Source organism: Bidens hawaiensis, unplaced genomic scaffold (assembly GCF_021521415.1).
Source record: "Bidens hawaiensis isolate Kalapana, Puna unplaced genomic scaffold, B.hawaiensis_p1.1 tig00011861_1, whole genome shotgun sequence".
Taxonomy (NCBI): domain Eukaryota; kingdom Viridiplantae; phylum Streptophyta; class Magnoliopsida; order Asterales; family Asteraceae; genus Bidens; species Bidens hawaiensis.
Genome location: NW_027491946.1, coordinates 317,066 through 343,030, shown reverse-complemented (window position 1 = coordinate 343,030; position 25,965 = coordinate 317,066). Strand labels below are relative to the sequence as shown.

Sequence of the window (25,965 nt, the reverse complement as noted above, 5' to 3'; positions counted from 1 at the left end):
CCACAAGAATCTTTTATCATAGAAGTTTTGTTCGGTTTAAATTTACATGAGAGTACTACCTTGGAAACTTTAACTACCAAGTATCAAATAAAATTGAAGTTCTTTTTGGCTGAAAACTCATTTGTAAAGTTTTTTGGTACACATTTTAATATTTTAATACATGTCGCTCATACATTACTATTCACAACTAGTTATTGATATGGTCTGAGAGGGTGAGTGTAGATAAACCGTACATATTCCGGCCCAAAAGATATAGAGATTGCTTACTAAAGGTCCTAGCTAGTTTCAAAACCCTATATGGCTATATGGACATGAAAAATATATCAGAAGATAGAGTTATTCACATGAATCTAAACAACAAAATACATAATTAAAAATATAGTATCAATAACTTACCAATAGTATAAAATGATGCAAAAAATTTATGGTATATACAAAACATTAAAGAGACATGGAGACAAGAAGAAAGAAATATACAAAGGCCATCGTTTTGGTTACATAAATTTTGAAATGAAGTATTTTTTATGTTTTGTTATCACATTATTTGACTTCCTTCAAATTGAGTTTAAAAATTAGCTTTTGAAAATTGAGAAAGGTAGTAAATATATACAAGATTTGTAACTTAAATGATAGGTTCATAGGAAATTTGTTTAATCATTAAGAAATATTAGATAATAATGATGGTCTCCCAGTCGAACGCTTAGGGAGGTCCGCAAAAGTCCACAAATCACTATGAATAATATCCAAAGAAAAGAAAAATGCATGAAACATAATCATAAAATGGTAATATAATGATTACTCAAAGTCCCAAACCACAAGACTGACGAACATTAACAATACTACGTTTTTCACAGGTAATAATATTTTGTTGTTTGAGAACACGTATTAAAAAGGATCCCAAGTGTACCAACCGGTGATGCCAAAGGTCTTGAGATAAAGCAGCAAAAGCGGACGAGTTGTATCTTGAATGTTTAAAGCCGGAGAAGGGTAGTGGTCTATAGTGTTGTTACATCGAAATATCGAAATGATATAGGAATCAACATCCACTAAAATCCTTCCCAACAAACCTAAAAGTTCAATGGAAATTTTATTATATAGTGATCAGTATTTTTTTTTTTTAATTTTACTAAACTTTTTACTACACTAGAATTAAAGTTAATCCCAAAAAGAAATTAAGTTCAAGATCCATAAATATATATAATGGTACACGTTGCTGTGAACATTTTGAAATTCCTATAAACAGTAAGTTGTGAGCATTTTAAGTATTAACTATTTTTACGGATCACTATTTTCTGTGGCCTATCCCTCTTATTACCTCTTGCATTACACATATTCTCTATGTTTCCACATCTCATCTAATTACAGGGTAACCAAATGTTTGAATTGCTTCATATCATCATTCATATATTCATATAAACACAACTATATCACTCAGCCAAAAAGTGTGATTTCAGAGTCACAATTTGTGTATATATATATATATATATTGTGTATCGTATTATATGGTATGAATTCGATAACCGACTATTAATTCTTTTTTGTATTTGGTGTAGGCTTGAAAATGTCTAAGGTACTGCTCCATGGAACCCTTCATGTTACCGTCTATGAGGCGGATAAGCTTCATGGTGAAGGCGGAGGACCTAATGTATTCGGGAAGGTATATATAACGTATATTTTTCTACGAGAGATAATTACACAAATGGTTCATATAATCTTGTGCACGCCAGTATATCACATCATTGAAATATAAGTTTCAAAAGTTGTAAATACGTGTTATTTGGTTTTAATTTTGTAACAAATTTAAGGTCTATATAACATATTTTTTTTGTTAAAAGTATATAAATAAAAGCTCTGTCCTTTAATATCCACATGGATCATTTATGTAATTAACTATATCTAAACAGACATCTGTCTCAACGACAGCTCCACAACACATACCGGTCAAAATGAAACGAGAAAGACGACCCCTTTGGAAAAACGTGAGGGGCGCGTCGGGGAATGGGTTGCCTTCTTATCTTTTTATTTACACACATTCACCTAAAAGAGTTCAACACATTATACATAAATGATCTCTTTATAAAATACTCAAAGGGTAAAATAAGTTATAAGTTACCAGAAAACTAAATGAAAGTAATACTAGAACTTGTTACAAGATAAAAACATCTATTTTTTTTAAATATTTTGATTCCAAAGAAGTGACTTTGACAAACTATACAAGACTATTTGTGTAACTAATTTCAATTTTTTTTTATAATAAGTATGAACAACAATACATTGTTGGTTTTCCTTCAATAGTTGTCTAATTTCATAACATAATTGTTTAATCTATTGTGGCATGTAGCTTATGGCAAACATACAAGAAACCGTTGGATTCGGCGAAGGAACTCCGAAGATGTACGCAACAATCGATATAGAAAAATGTCGAGTTGGACGAACAAGAATGATTGAAAACGAACCCCAAAACCCTAGATGGTTCGAATCATTCCACATTTACTGCGCCCACTCAGCATCCGACGTAATCTTCACCGTTAAAGATAATAACCCTATAGGCGCTACATTAATCGGGCGCGCTTACATGCCTGTTACCGACCTCACCGACGGCGACGAGGTCGATAAATGGCTCGAAATCATGGACGAAAACAAAAACCCTATCCCAGCTGGCGCCAGAATCCACGTCAAACTACAGTTTTTTGACGTCACCCAAGACCGTAACTGGGCCCACGGAATCAAAACCACAAAGTACCCTGGAGTACCATACACATTCTTTCCACAAAGAACAGGATGCCGTGTGTCATTGTACCAAGATGCACACGTACCCGAAAATTTTATCCCGAAAATACCCCTCGCGGGCGGAAAATATTACGAGACACATAGGTGTTGGGAAGATGTTTTTGATGCAATCACTAATGCTAAACATTTTATCTATATAACTGGATGGTCTGTGTATACTGAGATAGCTTTGATAAGGGACACTAAGAGACCGAAAGAAGGCGGTGAAGTCTTGCTCGGTGAGCTCCTTAAACGAAAAGCCGATGAGGGTGTTCGTGTCGCAATGCTCGTGTGGGACGATCGAACATCGGTTGATGCATTGAAGAAAGATGGATTAATGGCTACACATGATGAAGAGACACAAAACTTTTTTGAGAACACTGATGTGCATTGTGTTTTATGTCCAAGGAACCCTGATGATGGTGGGAGTATTATACAAGATCTTCAAGTGTCCACTATGTTTACACACCACCAGAAGATTATAGTGGTGGATCATGAGCTTCCGAATGGTGGTTCGAAGCGGCAGGTGGTTAGTTTTGTTGGTGGGATTGATTTATGTGATGGTAGATATGATTATGCCAATCATACTCTTTTCAGGACTTTGCATTCTCATCACCATGATGATTTCCATCAACCGAACTATGCGGGTGCGGCTATAACAAAAGGCGGTCCACGTGAGCCGTGGCACGATATACACTCGCGGCTTGAGGGACCGATCGCGTGGGATGTTTTGTTTAATTTTGATCAAAGGTGGAGGAAACAAGGTGGGAAGGATGTTTTGGTTAACTTAAGACAACTTCATGATGTGTTAATCCCTCCGTCCCCGGCTATGTTTCCCGATGACCAAGAATCGTGGAACGTTCAGCTTTTCAGGTCGATTGATGGTGGTGCCGCTTTCGGGTTCCCAGACTCGCCAGAGGAAGCGGCTAAGTCGGGGCTTGTGAGTGGAAAGGATAATATAATCGATCGGAGTATTCAAGACGCGTATATTCAAGCAATACGTAGAGCGAAAAACTTTATTTATATCGAAAACCAGTATTTTCTTGGAAGCTCGTTCGCTTGGAAATCTAGTGATATTAACATTAATGAAATCGGCGCGTTGCACCTTATTCCAAAAGAGCTTTCTTTAAAGATTGTTAGCAAGATCGAGGCCGGTCAAAAGTTTATTGTTTATATTGTCGTCCCAATGTGGCCTGAGGGGATCCCAGAAAGTGGATCCGTTCAGGCCATACTGGACTGGCAACGGAGAACTATGGAGATGATGTATAAAGATATTGTTAAGGCACTCCAAGATAAGGGGCGTGACGATGATCCTAGAGAGTATCTCACTTTCTTTTGCCTTGGAAACCGTGAAGTGAAAGACGGCGAAGAGCATGAACCCACTGAATCACCCGAACCGGATTCGGGTTATCATCATGCCCAACAAAACCGTCGCTTCATGATCTATGTGCATTCTAAAATGATGATCGGTAAGTAGCTAGTAACTTTAAAGGCGCTGCTAGACGTATCCCACCTATTACATAATAATAATAATAATAATAATAATAATAATAATAATAATAATAATATCCATTACACGTGGGGCATGCTTATACAGGGGGATACGTTTAGCCACCCCTTAAAATTTGCGCAAACATTATAACATGTTATTTTAACGTTATATGCGTGTATGGTGCAGTTGATGACGAATACATAATAGTTGGATCGGCTAACATCAACCAACGATCTATGGACGGTGCTCGAGATTCTGAAATAGCAATGGGGGCCTACCAACCATGCCACCTAGCTGGGAGGCAACCGGCTAGGGGTGATATCCACGGGTTTCGTATGGCTCTATGGTATGAACACCTTGGCATGATTGATGACACATTTGAACACCCCGAAAATGCTGAATGCGCAAGAAAGGTTAACCAAATGGCTGACAAATATTGGGAGTTATATGCTAGTGAAGATCTCGAACGTGATCTACCCGGGCACTTGCTTCGTTACCCCGTTGCTATTACTAGTGATGGTGGAGTTACCGAACTGCCAGGAATCGAGTGTTTCCCGGATACAAGTGCAAAGATACTTGGGGCTAAATCTGATTACCTTCCTCCTATTCTTACTACCTAAGATGAGTTTTGTTGCCTATCATTTTGACATCCAATAACTCATTAACTTATTTTTTTGTACTCGAATAATAAGCTATGTTTGAATTATTGTCACATAAATGTTTGGATTATAAATATGCAACTGGGCTTATAATAACCTTTCCCTTTTCTCATTATTGTATTGTCTGCTATTTCATGGCCCGGCCCGGCCCTTAAGACTGTCCAACAATGAAATGACATTTATTTTGATAAAATTAATTGATTTATGGTAGGGTGAGAACTAGAGGTAGGCAAATAAACCGATTAACCGAACTGATCCAAAAATTAAACCGAAACCGAACCGGTTTGAAACCAATAATGTAAAAACCGGTTTGGAACTGACTGAAACCGCCGGTTTGGAACCGATTTGTAATTTTCTCCCCCAAAATCGGTTAACTGAGCCAAAACCGGGCTAAAACCGGTCAAAACCCTAATCGAAACCGATCATAAGGTTTTGACTTTTGTTGATCAAACCGAACCGGTTCAACCCAAACCGGGTTGTGCACCTCTAGTGAGAATAATTACAATACGTAACACTAAATTAATTCAATAAAATAAACTAAATTGTTTAGTTTTTTATATTAATGGTCATGTTTTTTTTAAAAAATTTCATATAAAAATACGGATCTTTTGTACTTGGAAAATCATCAAACTTATTTCAACATATATATAACTTTTTAATATTTTAATTGTTCACCTAAGCAATACAAGTTACATATAAATTAAACATGTGTGTATGTTATATACATAAATAATAAACCGTTCACCGAGGCGGTAGTGTTTCACATTTCACAATGTGTCAAGTTGCATTAAAAACTGTTTTATGCAAGGTAACCACCTACAAGAAAGCGTATCTTGACAACCAAAGCGTGTTCATAGTTTCATACACTTCACGTTTGATACTTTTGATTTTCTAATGCCTAGATCTATTGAGCTACTTAGTCATGTTCAACGGGTCATGATTAGTAATGTTACGACCTTATGTTTCATATATGTTATTTTTAAACGATTTAATTTTGTCATAAAAAAAAGACTAGCAATGCAACTTGTTACTTGTTTGCCTTTTATATAAATGTTAACACCGCTACTTTTTTTATAAATAAAACAAAATTGTTGACCCACAAATATGAAATATCATAAACAAAAAGTGAAGTACTCTACAATGGACTAACCTCACCTTCTCACCCCCACCCTCACCACTCTTTGGTCTTCATCCCATTGGCTTATATTTGCCAATATCATAAATTTTAAATCTAACTTAAAAATATACTTACAAACTTATATTAGTCGCTTTTAATAAAGATAATTGCAATAAATCTTATAATGTATACACTTAATTACTAAAATCTTAAATCTTGTACTCAATATAGTTGGAACTCTTGTATTATAAGGTGAATATCATAAACCAAAACGTTCCTAGGACTTTATTGCATGTATAATATTATGTTGATAACCATTTTTAAATATAGAGAGTATAACAATATAAATAAAATAGAAATCATATCTTATAATAATAATAATAATAATAATACTTAGTAAATACTAATTTATATATGGCTTAGTGGTAGGAAGGTTTGGGTTCTTTAGTGGAGACTCAAGTTGATCTCCATTTGTGTCACCTTGGGTGGATATTAACAATATATGAAAGATTTGAGTTAAGTCTTTCGAGGTTGTCAGTTCTGATCCCGATCCCACCCAGGTTTTCATGCCACCATGTGTTATGTAGAGAACTCTGCTCTTGTGACGACACAACGATTGTCAAGTGGAAGTTATCGGTATGATTTCCCGGGGGAACGCCCAAGACAAACTCTGAAGCCAGTATAGGTCCGGTTAAAACATCGTACTTTTACCAGAGTGGGGCAACAGACTCTCAAAATTCAAAGAGTGTGATAATTTAAACACAAAAAAGCCGTCGTTTTAAAAAAAATACATGTAAACAAAAAAAAGCCCAAAAACTTCATGACTTTCCTCTTTTTGATATTTCTAGGAAATATGATAATGTCATAATACTCTTTTGTAACACTACTAAATATTAAATCAACAACTACATTCATCCCCTCCATATATTCTCATAACTATTAATTCACAACCACTCAACAATAATCTTGAAGATCAAGACATGTCACCTAGTTGGAGTTCCCAGCTGATTTTAGCAACCGTCATGGTGGTGTCCAGTACTGTGATCATCCTCTCGTTACTTCGTGGCACGTCCACGAGTAACCAAGCTTCAACTTCTACAAATGCACCACTACCACCACCACCACCGCGTTCTTGTTTAGCAGTTGTGAAAAAAGATGGAAAGAAGAAAAAGAAAGTGAGATTTGCAGAGAAAGTAGAATTGAAACTGTGGATTTCGGTGAAGCAATATAAATGATAAAATTTAGTTGTATGAATAGTATTTGTGTTAATGGTATTTATTATTTATTAATTATTTTATTAGATTTTGCTATGAACAATATTGGTTGGTGACTTGGTTTCTATATTTTGAATGTTTATATTTTAATTTGAAAAATTGGTTGGAGTGAAAAATCCTTGATGTAAGAAATCTATAATGTTTGGATTTTGTTATAGGTAATTATTAAACATTTAAGTGTTTTGAGATTGGATTGATCGGTTAACTGGCCGGACATAAGTGAATCGAGTGGTTTTAAACGAATTAGATGAACCAATAAAAAACACAACCAAAGATGCAAAAATCGTCGGTTATTGCCTCGTTTTGCCGTTGACCATTTTTTAAGACCGGGGCTGACTTGTTGAATCGAATTGGTATTCAAAACATGCAGATAAGTCTTCACCGCTAGATATGTGGTTAGTCTTTAATTATTAGACACTCAACCTCGTCATAGTCTTGAATAATAGGGGATAATTGTCGGTTTGATGAAACGTGTTGATACAAGGTTGACGTTTTTGACACGTTACACTTGTATGTTTTAATGCTCATACCAATTTGAGAATAATATAGATATGCAAGTAGCGAATAAAATATCTGACAACAAAACATGTGAAAAATTGTCGACCATTATCTCCTTTTCCTGCTGACCAGCTTTAACACCAGACCAATCTAGTGAATCGATTTGGCACTCAAGAGATTTAGATAAATAAGACACTACTAGAGGCATGGTTAGTCTTTAATTAAGACATTCAACCTTGTCATAGTCTTGAGTCTAAAGAGATACTCAGTGGCGAATCTTGGACGAAATCGCATAGGAGGCGGACTCAATACGTATACAAATTATATATCCTGAATGAGAGGGTGATTTTGTGTGTGTGTGGGGGGGGGGGGGGGTTGTTACTTAATACGTATAAAATTTTAACACGAAAATGCCTTAACTTACATTATGGAATAAGAAAACAACAGGGAGGAACCCTCGGGCCAAAAAAAAGCCCCCCCCCCCCCACACACACACACACAAAACCACCCTCTCATTCAGGATATATAATTTGTATACGTATTGAGTCCGCCTCCTATGCGATTTCGTCCAAGATTCGCCACTGAGTATCTCTTTAGACTCAAGACTATGACAAGGTTGAATGTCTTAATTAAAGACTAACCATGCCTCTAGTAGTGTCTTATTTATCTAAATCTCTTGAGTGCCAAATCGATTCACTAGATTGGTCTGGTGTTAAAGCTGGTCAGCAGGAAAAGGAGATAATGGTCGACAATTTTTCACATGTTTTGCTAAATGTGAAAAATGTAATATACATACTGGTTTTGTAGCAATGCTGGAAACCTTAAATATCTGCACTTCGCCGACAAAGTTGATGGGTAGCCCGGATTACCCCTAATCCCTTTGTAGATCCGCCCCTGTAATGAATAGTAAAGTACAATGTACGCATGTGCATACAAGTTTTAGAAGCATCATATTACAAGGTGTAGTAAATAAATATTATAAATAGTAAATGTTTGTTTGGTATGAAGTAATGGAATAAACAAAAATGGAATGTGTGATGTAACAGAATGAACAAAAGAATGAAATGAATCGTTGTCATTTCATTATCTTTTTTTTTGTTACTATGTATGAATGAAATTTTTCATCAATTTATTATTATTTTTATTTAAATAGTAAACTAATTATTATTATTATTATTATTATTATTATTATTATTATTATTATATAAGGTGATCCACTGCAGCGCAGTGGTGAAACCTATCTCGGTGAAGGCTTGGCCCGGGGTTTATCCCAGGTTCGAGTCGAAGGGGGGGGGGGGGCGCGGTTTTACCCATTCCACGGGTTTTCCGCGCATCTGGGGTTGAGCGGCAGTAGCGTATCCCGATTACAGGAATTTGATTAGTACCGGGTTTGGAGGGTCTCTGTTGGTCGTCCAAAAAAAAAAATTATTTATTATATCGTTATTATGTTATTTCCTCATTACAAATCTGTTTGGAGAAGACCACAGTCGTTTCACTCGTTTGTCATTGCCATTTCAATGTAATCTCTTTTTTACAATTTTAATGGCTTAATACGTACCCAACCCAAACCTGTCACAAATCCGAAAACGACCTACATATTCCCGGGTTGACCCAAACACGTCCCAAACCCAACCAATTTTACTCATTGCATAAAACACACTTTGAAAAGGATCATTAAAAAATAATAGGTTAAATGAGTCAACCCATAAAACTTTCGAGTTGACTTGAACCCTACCCGTTTATATAAATGCGTCAGCGGGTTCGACCTGAAACTGACCCAAACACGTCTATACCAAATTCAAACCCGGCTAATTGAAGGCCATGTTAGTGTGGAAGAGAGAACTTTTTATGGCAATTTCCATGCGATATCTGAGCCATTAGAACCAAGCTGCTTTTGACTACACTGTGCATGCATAAAGCATCATCATTTACCATTATATCTTTCAAACAGACAAACTGCTGTTAACTTCTTGATTATGAGTTGGCTGCCATGTCTTTTGCTTTATGGTAATAATAATAATAATAATACTAAACTTTGAGAGCTTAATAGGAACACTGTAAACCATCACCAAAAACGGTAAAAGCACGATTGTGCACGTCAAGTGTTTGATAAAATGACGCTTCGAGTTTTAAATTTTTAATCTTGTGAGACTGTTCATTAAATAAAACTTTATTCTTAACGTCAAAACCAATCCATCTAAGAATCTGTCTTTTCCGCTTAATAATTCTTTGCTTTGGTAACTTTTTGTATATAACTTCTGCCGTTGCAAGTTTTCATATGCTTTCATTTGTTAGCCTTTTGTCTGCATTTCAAAATGTATAGTAATGTGAGGCTACATAGCCGAGTCCAACGGGTCATGCGTGCATAGTAATGCTAAGATCAGAGGCAAAGCTTGGAGTAAGACACCCAGGGGGCTCAAAATGTATACAAAATTTAAAAAATAAAGAGGGCCGGGCTCAAATTTTCGGCCGAAATTTCTAAATTTACACTACGTATAAAAATTTTCGGCCTTAAACGGCTAAATTTAACAATACGTATAAAAAGTTTCATCCGAAAACGGCTAACTTTTACACTACGAATAAAAATTTTCGGCCGACTAAGTTTCACAATACGTATAAAAAGTTTCATCCGAAAACGGCTAAATTTTACACTACGTATAAAAAATTTCATCTGAAACGGCTAAAGTTTACACCAGATATAAATATTTTCAGCCGAAAACAACTAAATTTTACATTACGTATGAAAATATTTCGGCTGAAAACGGCTAAATTTACACTACGTATAAAAAATTTCGGACGAAAACGAGTAAATTACGTAAAAAAAACAGGGGGGTGAAGCCACCCCTGGCACTAAGCAACCTTCGCCATTGGCTATGACTCCAAGATCTATCGATGTGATGTTTAGAAGATTGAGTTTTGCTATTCAAAAAAGGCTTGTGGCGTAGTTTGTTGCATGTTTACCTTCTTTCTTGATGTAAACACAATTTTTTTACAAATATATAAGTAAAGAAAATTATATGTACCGCACATGCCAATGAATGTTTGAAACATTAAGCACTATGCTAAGTTAAAATGAAATGTACATATAATGCTGATTGTAGACTTAGGGGCACAAACGAGCCAAGCCCGAACTTGACTAGGCTCGAGTTCAGCTCGTTAACTTCTATAGAGCTCGAGCTCGGTTCATGAATAGTTTCAAAAGCTCAAGCTAGGCGCTTTTACTATTTTTAACTAATTTTTATATATTTATAATTATTTTTGTATATATTTTAATAGGGGAAGGTTCATGTACATTTTGATCTTAACATGAGTACGTAGGAAATAATGTCAATTTATTTAAAAATGCGAACGCAAGAAACAATACCAATCTACATATACAATGACTTATAATAACAAAGAAAAGAACCTAAAAACTACAACAAAAGAATCAAAATCAAGAACAAAATAATAACAACATATACCAGCAAATACTTATAATAGCAAAAGAAAACATCTAATAATAACAACTAAATATAAATAAGCAAATACTTATAACGTCTCATAATCGAAAATGAGCAAATACGAACAAAAAATAGCAGCAAACACCTATAAAAGTAAACCTAATCATAACAACAAATTGATTCTCATCGTTTTCATGTTAAGAATAAAATGTATTTGATCCTGTTTCTATTTTAATATAATTTTGTAAATAACGCATTCAATTCACATAAATATTTGAGCATTTATCACTATGCTAAGTTAAATTATAATGGGGTGAACTTCTTACACGAACCTAACACACAATCCGTGGGCTTGGTATAAACGGGCCGGGTTGGGTCAATTTCGGGTCGAACCCGCAATTCTGTTTTGTTAAACGGGTCGGGCTTGAGTCAACCCACGGGTTGACCCGTTAAACCCAATTTTTTTAATTGTATTTTTTACAAATGTGTTTTATGTAATAAATTAAATTGGTTGGGTATCTTATGTCAAAATTTATAAGTAATAAGGAACTTGACATAATACTTTATAATTAAAATGTAACTATTTAATGTTTTTTTTTTGTTGCAAAAATATGAATATTAAGTATTAATATGAGAAAGAGAAAAAAATTCGGGTCAAATGGGTCGTGTTCAATCAAACCCGTCAATATGCGAATCGTGTTCAGGTTCACGTGTCTTACATGATTTTCAGGTTCGGGCCAAATTTTTGGGTTCATATCAAGTTGGACCGGCCAACCTTCAAACACGATCCGTTAACACCCCTGAAAGTATACATAAAATTCTGATTGCAGCATTACCAATAGCAGTTTGACCAACCAAGGATAAAGACAGTTAACTATTAATGTCACATTTTTTTTCTTGGCAGGCTCATATCACAAGGGTAATGTTGCCATGTTGGTAAAAAAAGAAACCATGGCTCATGATTCTAGATAATAAGTCATATCAAAGCAAGTGCAACTGTAACATTTTGCCAAAAACATGAAGATAAACAGTTAAGTTTTAAGTGGGAAAGGAGTTTGATTTAATAACAGGAAGCCTGTCCCTTATTCTCCAAACATTTATTTGACTTTGCTGTCACATATGATACATCTTTTATTATGGTATTCCCTACATAAATAGTAACCTAATCCCCTAAAGATATTCTTCTTCATATTATTAATCTTCACTATTTTTGTAATAGTACTACTACATGCAGGACAACTATTATTAATATCTCACAGGCTCCTGATCATATCATATTCTTCTATTTATATCAAATATTCAAATTTCTTCAAGTAGTTTGTTATAAACTATTGATGGCACCTGCAAGTACCTACCTACTTGGAATCAAGTTGTTAACTTTCATAGCTATTTTTCTCTTATTTCTTCTCACTGTATCACATGCAATATCAGGTAATAGGAGGGTGCATGCGTCAGTTTTGGCCAAAAATCATAGCCATAACCATAGCCGAGATGTCGGTTAATGGATGGCCATAACCATAACCGACCTGTTATACAGTTTTGGTTAATCGGTTTTCAAGGTTATAGCAGGTCAGTTATTGGTCGGTTAGACCGTGAATTTGGGCCTAAAAAATTGCTCATAGCAATATAACTAGGCATGAAAGTTTGGACTTGAAATTTTTTTTTACCATAGAATAAATTGTTCTACACATTTGTATATATTAGTGTATCACATAACATTAATAATACACATATAATTTATAATTTTAGAAAAAAAAATGCATATAACCTGGGTACGTCTCGGTTATATCAGTTTGGTTTCATCGGTTAATTTGATTATGGGTGAATTAATTCGGTTTTCTGCACACCCCTATCAGGTAATGAATGCTAAAAAACCGAAAAGAAGCAAGCTTTAAACACCTAAACTTATATTATACACTTGAAATCCAAAAGGGTGTTTAAATTATGAATCTTGTTGTTGATTTTAGGTGTTGATGATGAAGGTGTGACAAGTGTTGGAAAAAACAAGAAAATCTTGGGGTCAAGGCCACCAAGGTGTGTGAACAAGTGTGTGAATTGCAGGCCTTGTGAGGCTACTTTGGTAATTCCTCCACATTATAAGACGGTTCGTTACCGCGATGATCAGTCTCACTGGGATGATAACTATTATCTTCTTTCATGGAAATGCAAATGTGGTGATAAACTCTTTCAACCTTGATTAATAATAATTATGATGTTATGTGAAGTGTTGTTATGTTATATTATTTGTCTTTATTTTTTATTAAGTTATATTTGCATATTCTTGCATAATAAGTATAAAATGCACTATGTAATTTATGCATAGTATTAACTTGAGCCTATTTTTATGATCATAAGAACATAGGTTAAATGGTGTATTCAAGTCAAATTCTTTATTCATATATTAAAGTAAAAGTATGTATTTTGAATTAGCACATAATAGAAAAATGAATAGAAGACATGTATTCAAGAAATACTTTAGCATATTGTACATGAATGTTTCTAAATCCCTAATAATATTTGTTGGATTCAGAGGATTTGTTAACATCCGAAGCGGTTTAAGTTGTCACAATGATAAGATTAGCACAAATGCTGCAGCAGATATAGTGTAAAACATCAATTGTATAGACCCAAAGCCCTGCAGCACAAAAAAAAAAAGAAAAGAAAGAAAGAGTTATAACAAACGTTTAATAGAATTTTTTTATTAAATGAGTGATTACGAGTTTATCGACTTACTTTCGTGGCGATGAACGACTTTGCTGAAGAAGGTACGAGGCCTGTGAACCCGATACTATATAAACGCTTCCATCCGCTTTAAACAGCCCGAAATTCCTCTCGGATGTTGGGCCGGGCTTAAGGTTTTCGTTAAACATTGCGAACACATAGGCCTTGACCACTCGTTTCGGTCTATAAGGTGTGCCCTTCTTTTTAAGAAGCCGTTTTCTTAAGTTAAAATTATAGGTTCGTGCATTGTCAACCGTTGCAGCCGCTTCATTCTGGTCTCCATGTGAGGCCCAGCCCGTTTCGGACACTATAACTTCCATTTTCTCGAAGCCCGCTTTCTCTAAGGCCGCATAGGACGCGTCTATTTGGGCCTCGAACATGTTGTCATAATGTAGATTTGTTTTTTGATCATAGATACCCGGATTCTTTTTAAAAAGTGCATAGTTAAGATCAATGTGATCAGGGTCACTAATATATGCAAGAAAAGGGTATGTGTTTATATAAAAAGGCGATTTAATTTGCGAAAAAAACTCGAGCAATGGTTTCATGTAAGGCATAACCGATTCCTTAAACGCGCCAGCGGACGGTGGGTAAGAAGTTGCAAACACCGCAGCCGAATGTGGGCTCGAAACTTGAACTTTATCGGCTAAATGAAGCCGGTCAAGTGCACTATATACATTTTTCACCGCGGGAAGCAACACCTCCCAAAGCTCTTGATCACCACCCCCTAGTATCTCGTTCCCAACCGCGATACCAACAATGCGTGTCCCGGGTAGAAAAGGCTCTACATTTTCTTTAACCCAATTCATAGCCCGGTCTTCGTTCACGCTTATATCTCTCAAGAATTCGTTCCCTAGCCCAACCATTATTTCGATACCTGACCCTTTAAAAGCCCTGAGAACTTCATGGTCCGCGTCAAAGATTCGTGTGTTCATTATCTTAGCCGCCTTCATTAGGGTCACTACACTTTCGGGGCGTGGTATGTTGTCCGCTATACGCCCGTAGTTCACTCCATACGTGCCCGTAAACGCACTTGATATCACAACTACAATGAAAAGATAAGTTAAAAACAATGTGACGCGTACATATTAATACTATCTAACACATCTCTCATGTCACGTGTCTCCTTCATATCCATTTTCACCGTTTTTTGATATACTTTCAAGGAAGTACTAATTATATTAATAAATACATTTGTTTTAAATTATTAATGTATTTGTTAATTGTTTTTGTTTTTTTTTAATTGTTATTATACATAGTACATTTTTTCACGTATAAGATGTAAATAAATATTAAAGAACTCTGCAGTACACAGTTTCTAAGAGGGTAATAATAATATGAAGAAAAACGAAAGATGTTTGCATACCGTTGACAAAGATGGTCAAAAACCAGAAGAAGAACCTGTTAGTCGAACTCATGTTTAGGATGTTAGAGGTTAATAGATGTATTAAGAATGAGATAAAGGAATAGTGTGTTATAGGTTTAATAAAATCAAAGGTTTTGTAATAAGGAATTGTGAATGGTGGCTTGTGAATTGGGGTGCTTCAACTTCAGGAATGCTATTATTGTTGCTAATGCAAGATTCCAAGGATGAATGAATGAATGAATGATGGGCAACTTGTAGCTAGTTATAGGTTTTGGATAACCTCACTTTCAAGATCATCTAATAAAGCATCCTAACTTTTATAATCATCTAAAGATTAAGAATCGTGCCCGTCTTTTTTACCCGTCTTTTTAAAATAAAGACGGGTATGAACATCTTCTTATAAAGCGTCACAAAAGTGACCGAATATGCATTTTGCGCGTATCAACGGGTCCGAGACAATGTCTCTTTCTGGCCTAAAACATGATATATTTGGAATCATGGAACATGTCTTTAATGTGGGCATGTTAGAAATAGTGGGACCAAATGATATATTAAGAAAAAGAGGGATTTGACTTGTACCTGAAAATTTCAATCTATATTATACATAAGTAACAGAAAAAACGGTTAACTTATGACTTATCATGACATAATTAAAAAGGAAAAAAGTTAAAAAAAAAATAAAGACTATTATTTCACACGGCTGAGATCCGATACAAATAAAATCAACGTACTGAACACACAAATAACTAAAATAATTACAGTTTGAACTAGAGTACTTATGTTGTAAAAAAATAAAATAGTGTAATAATAATAATAATAATATAGTTCAAAAGTTATAGTGCAATTTTAAAAACTCTAGTGTTATCATAACTACTCTATTTATATTTACGTTTCTTAAAATAAAAGTTATTTTGTATTTGATCCAAACTCCATTTCATATGTGATCATGTTTCTATAAAGTTTATACAATATTAGTTAGATTTGATTTTCAGCATTTTGTTTTATATTTTTAAAAAACAAACTTAAACAACCAAACATGTTAAGCAAACCTAGTATTGGGCCCGTTCATTTAAGGTCAATAAATAGATTATTTGGTATAAAAATTGCCAAACCAACATGTTATTGATTTTTAGGAGATCTTGTGGTTTAAACCAGAAAAACTAAACCATGCATGTTGTCAACTTCAAATAAAAGAAACATTTGTGTTGGTGGTTAGAAATTAGGACAAAACATGTCTCCAAATTGATTTAAGGACATCAAGCCTATGGTTTGAACATAGCTCACATTTTGTAAGAGTGCATTGTTGATAATTACAAAATAAATTCAATCAATTAACTAAAATCTTATCGTATATATATATAATATAATTCTTAACTAATTTTTTTTCTTTTTGTATATACTATAAAAAATCGTGCTCGGATTCGTTGCTCACATCTACATTGTGAGATTGTTTCTCATTGCATCAATATATATCAACTTTTTAGCTTGTTTGATCTTCTTCTTTTACTCATTGCTCTTGTTTATAGTCTTCATTTGCATTCAAATTTGACCGGACCTACATCATCTCATCATTTTTATATGCAGAAAGATGAAGGTGTTGATTTACATGCAAATAATGATTCATTATGTATCTAGATATGTAAAGCGTTATTTGTTTCTTTTATCATAAATTAAAATCTTAGTAAAGTCAACAAAGTGACCATTTTTTTTAATCTTATACATTACGGATTTAAAGCCGGGTTAAAGACCAAGAAAACATACATCATGATTACATTGACGCCAAAGTAGAGACAAATGTTTCAAGAATTGAATCTAACATTATCATGTCACGTAATTTCTTGAATCAAGATCAAAAGATAAACTGGTTGAAATTAAAATTGATTCAGCTAGAAATGACGGTTAAATCAAATACGCAACAAAACATAAAACATAAAACTTACTAATAACTAAATTAACTGTCTTCATGAATAACAATCACCAATTATTTCTATGATTTCTTCCTACATTTCTTTTTAGCCGTCGAAGACTTATTATTTTCAATTGCTTACTTTGTCCAAATTCGAATTCGAACCTACAGGCTACAGCTACTTTGCTTGGGCTTTTGTTTTGTTGGGCCCAATCTTATTTAAGTAATAAGATTACTTAAATAGAACTTTTGCATTTAAAGTTACAACTTACAAGTTACAACACCAACATCAAATTACCCAAAATATTATTATTTTTTAATATTATTATATAATTCACTTTTAAGCAGTTGTGATTTTAATATTTTATGCATCCAGAGTTATTATAACCCCTTTTTTATCTTAATATAATAAATTATTATTATTATTATTTGTTTGTTTACAAATTTAATCTAATAATCTTTGGCTTTATTTGCTAACCACTAAGTTGAAGTTGATAACTATTTTAGTAAATGATATATAATAATAATAGTAATAATAATTATTGTTATTATAACAATAATAATAGTAATAATAATTTTGAATGGCCAATGAAAATTTTATTAAACAACTACAATCAGGACTAACAAGTAGCTAGCATCACACCAAATTGCCCATACAACCAATACAAGATTCACTTCTTATCATCAACTTTGATATTTGTATTAATTGCTTATTAATTATTTATGATTAGCTAATAAGTAATAAATATTTGTGTGTTTACCAGATCATGATTCGTAATATTGAGTTTATACGTACACCTTTGTATTATAAGAAATATAAAATATATAACATGAAAAAGAAATCACAAATTTTAATAAAATAAATAACATATTAATGGGTTAAAATGAAAATATGGAAAAGGTTTATGTTTAAAATAAAAAATTATATTTAAATAAAGTTGATGAAACCTAAGTATCAAATCATCATTAATTATTTTTAGTCAATGAGCTGGTGATAGAGTGGTATTGAAGATTGTAAATTTAAATTAAACTTGACATACACTATCATTTGATCATTTTCGTCTGCATGGATCGATCAGTACTTTCGACACTTTCATCTAGTTTATATTTTCCCTTGGTTTTTATACTAGGATTTCATTTTCGTAATGTCGAATAAATTAAATTATTATTCTTCATCTTTTTAATGTCTTTATAATTTTGTAAATACTAATTGTTCGTAAAATATCAAACCGATTGACCCGGCCATTATGCTTTTTGTCCTTTTTTTTCTTTCATAAAATGATTCATTAACAACGGATTTTAATCAAATAGAACACTTTGATTAATAGGTTAGTCTCAAATCTTAAAAACACAATATTTCCCAAAATTTTATTTTATCAAATTAAACCACTCCTATTTATTGCATAGTCATCCACGTACGTAACAACATCTTATGTTCAATCAATTCCAAATATATTAACATTTAATCCAACAAACTCCCTTAAATGCTAAAGAAATTAATACCCCTTTAAAATTTGCAACATAAAAAATAAAAAAAACGTACAACAAGCTGCACCGCTAGTGTGACACAATTGTTCACCGTATGGAAAACCAGATAGAACCAAAAGATCCCTACCACCTTACATACATAATCCACTTCCTTCTCGGAGCCGGTTACCTTGTCCCATGGAACTCCTTCATCACCGCGGTCGATTACTTCCAAGCTCTATATCCCGAACACCACGTCAGCAAGGTGTTCTCAGTGGCATACATGGTGGCAGCCATGACAGTTCTTATTATTCTAACGTGTTGGTCCAACATGATGAAGTTGCCAAGGCTTAAAGTGAGGATGAATGTGGGATATTGTTTGTTTGTTTCGGCTTTGATGGTTGCACCGGTGACTGATTGGATTGATCATAGGAATGAGGTTAAGTTAAGAGGTTCTAATGTGGCTTTTGTTGTGGTGGTTTGCATGGTGGCTGTGACTGGTTGTGCTGAAGGGTTAACTGGTGGAAGCTTGGTTGGTGCCACCGGAAAACTGCCCGCACGGTATATGCAAGCGGTTGTTGCAGGCAATGCTTCTGCAGGTATGCATTAATAAGTATTTAATGAAATTATTTTGAGTTTTTTATTTATTTTGATTGATATATAAGAAGTGTGCTTATATATGATAAGTGTATTGTTTGGACAATACAATAAAGTAAATAATATTATGTGTAAACATTAATGGCAAATGAATATTAATCATGTATCTCTATATTTTCATAATTAATTCAAAGAGATATCCATGAATTTATTATTATTATATATATAAGTGATGATCATTGTAATAATTTTTGCATATTACTTTGAAAAATACTTGGATGTTCTCACCAATACATACAATACGGATACTACGAGAAGTTGTCTAGTGGTAAGAGGTTTGTCATTTCTTAATGGAGACGTAAATTCGATTCTCACTTAAGCCAGTTTGAAAGATATTCAGGTTAATGGACGAATCAGAGCTTTAATCTCAATTTCAAACCTGACATGGGGCGAGTGTTTACGGATTTAATCTGGTTCCCGTGCATCAGGGGGTACGATCGAGGAGTCGAGCACCAACACAGCCCCGAAAAAATAGATTTACACGTGAGATTTTTTTTTCGTTAAAAAAATATACAATGATATAATGATTTCCATAATTATTAAATACTAATTCATCTAAAATTAATTTCTGACTTCTTTATTGAAAAACTTTTAATTATCTTTTCTTCTTCCTTTTACAACTAGCTATTTACAAAGATAACTCACTCATTCTTTAACTCTATCACTAACATCTTTTAATAGTCATAATACTTAAATCCTCATCATTTTCAAAGGCATAACTTATCTAATACGGTCTTTTAGTTAATTATAATATATTGGAGTAACAAATAAAACCCACTTACATCCTCTTTATTATGATAGAAATACCAAAATGGTTGTATCCCTGTCATATCAATGTTTGAGAGAAATATGTGGTTCAGGATTCTAGTTCTATAGTTGATAAATGTTTTGTTTTGAAAGTAAAATTAAAGAATGTATATGTTAGTTGTTCTAAATAATAGTTAAAATATATGACAGAGATAGTCCATAATATCTTCTTAGTCTTGATAGGGATTACAATACTATCTCTACTCAAGGTAGAGATCATCTTCGTAACTTATTTCTAATCTTGATAGAAATTTGTTACATTTTATCATCTTTCTCTATTTTATCGAGTTAGAGATCATCTCAAAAACTTCTTTCTAACTTTAGTAATTAATAATCACTATTTTAAACAAGGTAGATATCACTTCTCTAACTTATCTTTAGTTTTAATAAAGATAACCATTCTCCATTCATGAATACAAATAAATGTTTTGAATAAAAATAAAAAAAAATCTCACAAAATACTCGGTCTTTTATTTATTTATTTTTTAATAATGTTTGGAACCACCTCCAATACCCGTGTTAGTCTTTCTGAGACATGATGTCAACCGTTTATATTGATTTTGACGTTTCAGACCTGGTTCACCCAAGAACACTAATTTCACATTTCTATCATGAAAAGTGTGTGAAGATTTTTTTATATAAATGTCCAATGATGTATATTTACCTTTGTTGATTTGAAATTTGACTTCCATGAATTTGCAGGGGTGTTGGTATGCACGTTAAGGATCATAACCAAAGCTTCACTTCATCACTCAAGAAAAGGCCTTAGAACAAGCACACACATTTATTTCTTCACAAGCACACTCATTGAACTCCTTTGTATCCTTTGTTGCAACCTCCTACACAAATTACCAACCATCAAACATTACAAGACCAAAGCCCAACTCGATAACCCACCCGAAACCACCTCCAAACCACGAAACACACTCGCTATCCTAAAGAAACTTTGGTGTCTAGCTATGTCCATGGTCTCAATCTACGTCGTGACACTATCAATATTCCCGGGCTACTTGAGTGAAAACGTCAAATCAGTGCGTTTTGGTGATTGGTATCCCGTGTTCTTGATAACAACTTTTAATGTTGGTGATTTTTCAGGAAAGTGTTTGACCGCAATTTATGTGATTAAAAGGAGTAAATGGGTGGTATGGGGGTGTGTCACAAGGGTGTTGTTCTATCCACTTTTTATGGGTTGTGTATTTGGACCCAAATGGTTCAAGAATGAGGGTCTAGTGGCACTTTTAACGTTGTTGTTGGGCGTTAGCAACGGGTATTTGACAAGTGTGGTTATGATTGTGACTCCTAAATCTGTTCCGGTCGAGGAATCAAACATTGCCGGGATTGTGATGAGTTTGTTTTTGGCTGTTGGGTTGGTGGTTGGTTCGGGTTTGGGTTGGTTGTGGAACATTTGAACATATGCAAGCCCCTTTATACTTTGAGAAAATAATTATATGCATGCTATTTGAGATTGATTTGTTTTCTTTGGGTTTGGTTAATATTGGTTACTTTGATTGGTCTTTTGAGTTTAATGATGAATTAATCAACTACCTATAATAACTTGTTAAAACTGGACCGGCCTGGTTGGATTGGGAACGCTTGCCGGTTTGGTTAGCACGAGTTGAACTGCCACTAGTTCAACCGACCGGCTTCTTACTAGTAGTAGTTAAACCGGTGACCCTTGGATCTGGTTTGAATGAACAAAACATTCAAATATAAGACTTGAACTTAGCAAGTCTCATACACATATGAGATGGGTTATTATCTAGAATTTTGGCTATTTTTTTTTCTTTTCAAGATTTGGAATGCACATTAACCTTTCAAATTAAATGAAGGTTATGTTGTCATGATTTATATTATCTTTCCAAACAACATGATGGTTGGAAATCTTTCGAACCAAAAGTGTTGCGTAAATATGACTAGAAACCCCTTAATAACCCGACCTGAACTACATGAACCAAAATAATTGACCCAATCAAACACCTCTAACCTCCACCACCGAGATGCATGAGAAAATCGCTAGGAAGCATACAAAGCATCTAAGACCATTGATTAATTTTTAATGGATGAGATTGAGGTAAGTTCTTAATTATTCAGAAAACCGTCACATACAAATGCTTATGGTTTTTTACTTAAGACATCAAGTATTTCAAGCCTTAACCATCATCTCATATCATTGCGTATATGAATGTAAAGAAAATGATTTTTTTTAAACGGTGGTGGCAGTTTAATATGGCAATTGATTATATGCGTTTGTGAATGTTTTTTACCCCAAGCTATGTTGATAGTCTTAACACTGTATAAATGATACCATCATTATAGCGATGTTCACCGGATTCGTTTATTAAATAGCTTTTGACTTTTAATAATGCCACTCCATTACAACTTGGCACGTGTTGGAAGAATCATATATTTCAATCTAAGGCAACAAATTTCATTTTGTATCAAACTAGTGTTTTAACCAGTGAGTTGTCGTGAACAGGTCGGTAAAACTCGAGCGATAATAAAACACAAGTGTTGTCGGTCTCGAGTGTTGATGCGTTAATTTTACATGAATTTGGTCGATTACCGGGACTAAAACCAAAAAATATTAAACTTTAGGTGGACAAATGGGAGGCGTCGGTTGGTAAAACTCGTACGTTGGTAAAACCCGAGCGTCGTCGTTCCTAGACATTGAGTTGGCGAGTCTATGCAAATCTGGCCAGTTTTCGTCACGTACGTTATGGTACTGGAATTAAAACAAAAAATTGGCATTCGGACGATCTTCGTTACCATAGGAGAACTAAAACAAAATGCGGGGAAGTCTACAATAATTCAATTGGTTTCCGTCACATTCGTTACGTCTACTAAACTAACAATAAATACTTGACTAGTATGGTGCCGCCAAGTGGCCCAATGGGCGCTTAGCGGCACCAAACTTCTCAAATGTGAAATATAATAATTGTAGCAAATTGTAAGGTTTAGGATAATATCTTCGCGCGTGAAACAACATATTCATTTTTTTAATCGATCAACAAAGCATGGTCACATGGGTATATATATTGGCAAAAAAAAAAAGAAAAAAGAAAAACACCCGCACTCACAATCACAAACAACGCTAGCAACTCGACCTGCCACCAATTCCAGAGGAGACTCACATTTCGAATGCCTTCTGTGGTAAAACCCTAACTTGTGCACGGCATTTTGTCACAAACTATCTATTCGCACCCATACTATAGAGCTCGAATCACTAATCGTGTTTCCTGCACCACGTATCAGTTGCCAAAGCCAAGTAAAATTGTGGATGAGTCTTATCAAGAGTGTTTGAAGAGAAAAAATTACAAGGTTTTAACAACCGATGTTACGTTTAGAAAAAAATTGATTGGCACAAACTACGTACAAGCTAACTAATTACAAACCAACGCTTAGAAGAAATGAAGACTAATACGAGGGTGATTGACGCTTAATAGTAATTTATGGGGCGGCCTAATGGCAACAATGGTCCATGATTTGCATGTAGTCGTAAAGGTACATTGTGGTTATTTATGGGTAAATGGTACTTCAAATTTAGGTAAACTAGGTTATTGACCCGTGTACGACACAGGTGAAAATATATAAAACGTTTAACAACAACACTCGATGAGACAATAACATGATATATAGTTGTTATTATAACGTATAATAAAAAAAAGTTGCTTCAACATAAGTACAACCAAAATAACATTGGTTCTACAATTACTATATAAATAATACTTTTACAAACAACAAAGTAACTTTCATTTTACAATTATTTGATAGATAAAAAAACTTGAAAATTGAAATTTCATAAATAACTAAATAGTTCCTTATAAACCACATTTTTAGTTTTATTTGTAACATTACCCTCCTTATCTAATATAAGCATTTTAACACCGGCTCTACTCTTCACTCGTGATAAAGCCACATATAGCTGACCATGTGTAAACAACGGCTGTCGAAGAAGATGAAAGGGATTTTGAAAATTGAGGAGTTGATATTAGATAGTATGGTTAAAAATTTATTATAGTAATATTATAATATTATTATGTTAATTTTCTAGACTTTAATTTGTAAGAAATTCTTTAATATGAATTACAAATATAGATTGTATATTTTCGTATACGATGAGATATTTTTTTTATGATATGACGTTTTTAAAATTAAGTAGTTTGTTTTTATGAAACATTTATAATTGTCGGTATTGTTTTATGTTTGTTTACCATTTAAAGTAAAAACGGTTCAAAAAGACATCTCAAATTTATAACTCGTTTGTAAATTTGTAGTTTGATAATGTTAGGTTTCAAAAAACAGGAAGTCAGTGGTGAAAAAACACACGTTTTTGTTGGTTTTACAAATCTAAATGTTACATTTTTACAATCAAAATAGTTTTAGTAAAGTAAAGATGTTTAAATATTGATAAGTTAAAACTTTATTTTTTATAATAGTAAAGGATTAATAAACTTATAGTTATATTAATGTTAATAAGTTTGAAAAAAATAAATAAACAAATAGTTGTATCTGGTACATAAACGTTGATGTTGCGTATAAGTATTGTAATAAATATTATTTGACTTACTTTTATTTTCTTTCAACTTATTTGGTAACTAAATACATAGAGTTATAGGAAATACATCATTTCCTTTTAAAATTTTTGTAACATTAAACTATATATTATTAATGGTTTTCATCAAATTTTGTAAAATTATGTATTTTGTTATGTTTGGTTGTTAGATAATTATTATTGGCTTTCACCATAAAGTGTAATGTAGTATTTAATGGTATGAAGCTAAATAAAGTCGATTATTTATGCTAATGACATTATAATTAATGTTAACTTATAATACATACATTAAATTTAAAAAGTTACAATTGTATGTTGAAGAGTGAAAGTATAATAAAAAATAAGTTTTTTCTTTTGCTTAAACCAAACTTAATACAATTAATAGTAACTCTTGATAACATAATAATGGATTTTAAGAGAGTATTTAATTAAAAATGTTACGATAGTCAAAATAAATGTATGTTTATTTTTATATGGACATAATTTATTAGTGCAAATCTTAAATTTAAAAGTACTTAAATCATGTTGATATATTTCAAAAAAAGTTATATTTACTATGTAAATTTTTTTTAAAATTTAAAACGATTTAATATGAATGGTCAAAAATGATTTAATGTGAATGGTCAAATACTTAAATCGGTTGGAAATTTATTTAGTTTATAACTTCGTCATTCGGGTTTTTCAACAAATAAAGAAAGTCAAATCATATAAATTGTAATAATAAGATAATTATGGTATTATTTCGGTCAAACATATTAAGAAATGAGTTTATAAAAATGGAAAAAAATTAAAAACTATATACAATTAGGGTAAACAAAAATAAAGAATTGAAGTTCTGAGTTGTTTTAACATTGATTACAAATTTGAATTTGTAATAGTGTGAACGATAACTTGTAATTTTATAACAAAAATAAAAATAATAGTCTGAATGGTAACTTTCTAAGGTAGTACTTTTTGAAATATCTAGAACAAAAAATAGTAAAAGTAATAACATACTTGTAAAGTATAATTTTAATAATTTAACATAATCTGAATTATAATTTTTGGTAATTATTAAGATATATATAGAAACAATTATGTTTGACAAACAATTATTATGGACATTAAATAGGAATTTTAAATTTAAATCATATACCAAAAATTTAGAGAAATACTACAGAGAAAATCGAGACCTTCATTTAATTATTTATGTAAAATAGTAAACTTATTATTATCTACCAATTATGGACCATTAATTTTA

At 33.0% G+C, this 25,965-nt stretch overlaps 3 protein-coding genes and 1 pseudogene across 3 annotated transcripts; 3 read left to right on the top strand and 1 right to left on the bottom strand.

Annotated features, from left to right (window-relative positions):
* Nucleotides 1-1,441: 1,441 nt before the first annotated feature.
* On the top strand, nt 1,442-4,956 carry LOC143539342 (phospholipase D alpha 1). Its single transcript, XM_077032679.1, has 3 exons — nt 1,442-1,657; nt 2,342-4,238; nt 4,448-4,956. The coding sequence occupies exons 1-3, from the start codon at nt 1,562-1,564 to the stop codon at nt 4,879-4,881; spliced, it is 2,427 nt and encodes an 808-aa protein (XP_076888794.1). The 5' UTR covers nt 1,442-1,561; the 3' UTR covers nt 4,882-4,956.
* A 7,229-nt stretch (nt 4,957-12,185) lies between these two features.
* On the top strand, nt 12,186-13,466 carry LOC143539340 (EPIDERMAL PATTERNING FACTOR-like protein 8). The gene is made up of 2 exons (XM_077032677.1): nt 12,186-12,680; nt 13,217-13,466. Exons 1-2 carry the CDS (start codon nt 12,584-12,586, stop codon nt 13,444-13,446), a joined length of 327 nt encoding a protein of 108 aa, XP_076888792.1. The 5' UTR covers nt 12,186-12,583; the 3' UTR covers nt 13,447-13,466.
* A 346-nt stretch (nt 13,467-13,812) lies between these two features.
* LOC143539310 (glucan endo-1,3-beta-glucosidase 14 pseudogene) lies at nt 13,813-15,589 on the bottom strand (annotated as a pseudogene).
* A 3,183-nt stretch (nt 15,590-18,772) lies between these two features.
* Nucleotides 18,773-22,215, top strand: LOC143539341 (equilibrative nucleotide transporter 8-like). The gene is made up of 2 exons (XM_077032678.1): nt 18,773-19,308; nt 20,876-22,215. Exons 1-2 carry the CDS (start codon nt 18,825-18,827, stop codon nt 21,580-21,582), a joined length of 1,191 nt encoding a protein of 396 aa, XP_076888793.1. The 5' UTR covers nt 18,773-18,824; the 3' UTR covers nt 21,583-22,215.
* The last annotated feature ends 3,750 nt before the right edge of the window (nt 22,216-25,965 follow it).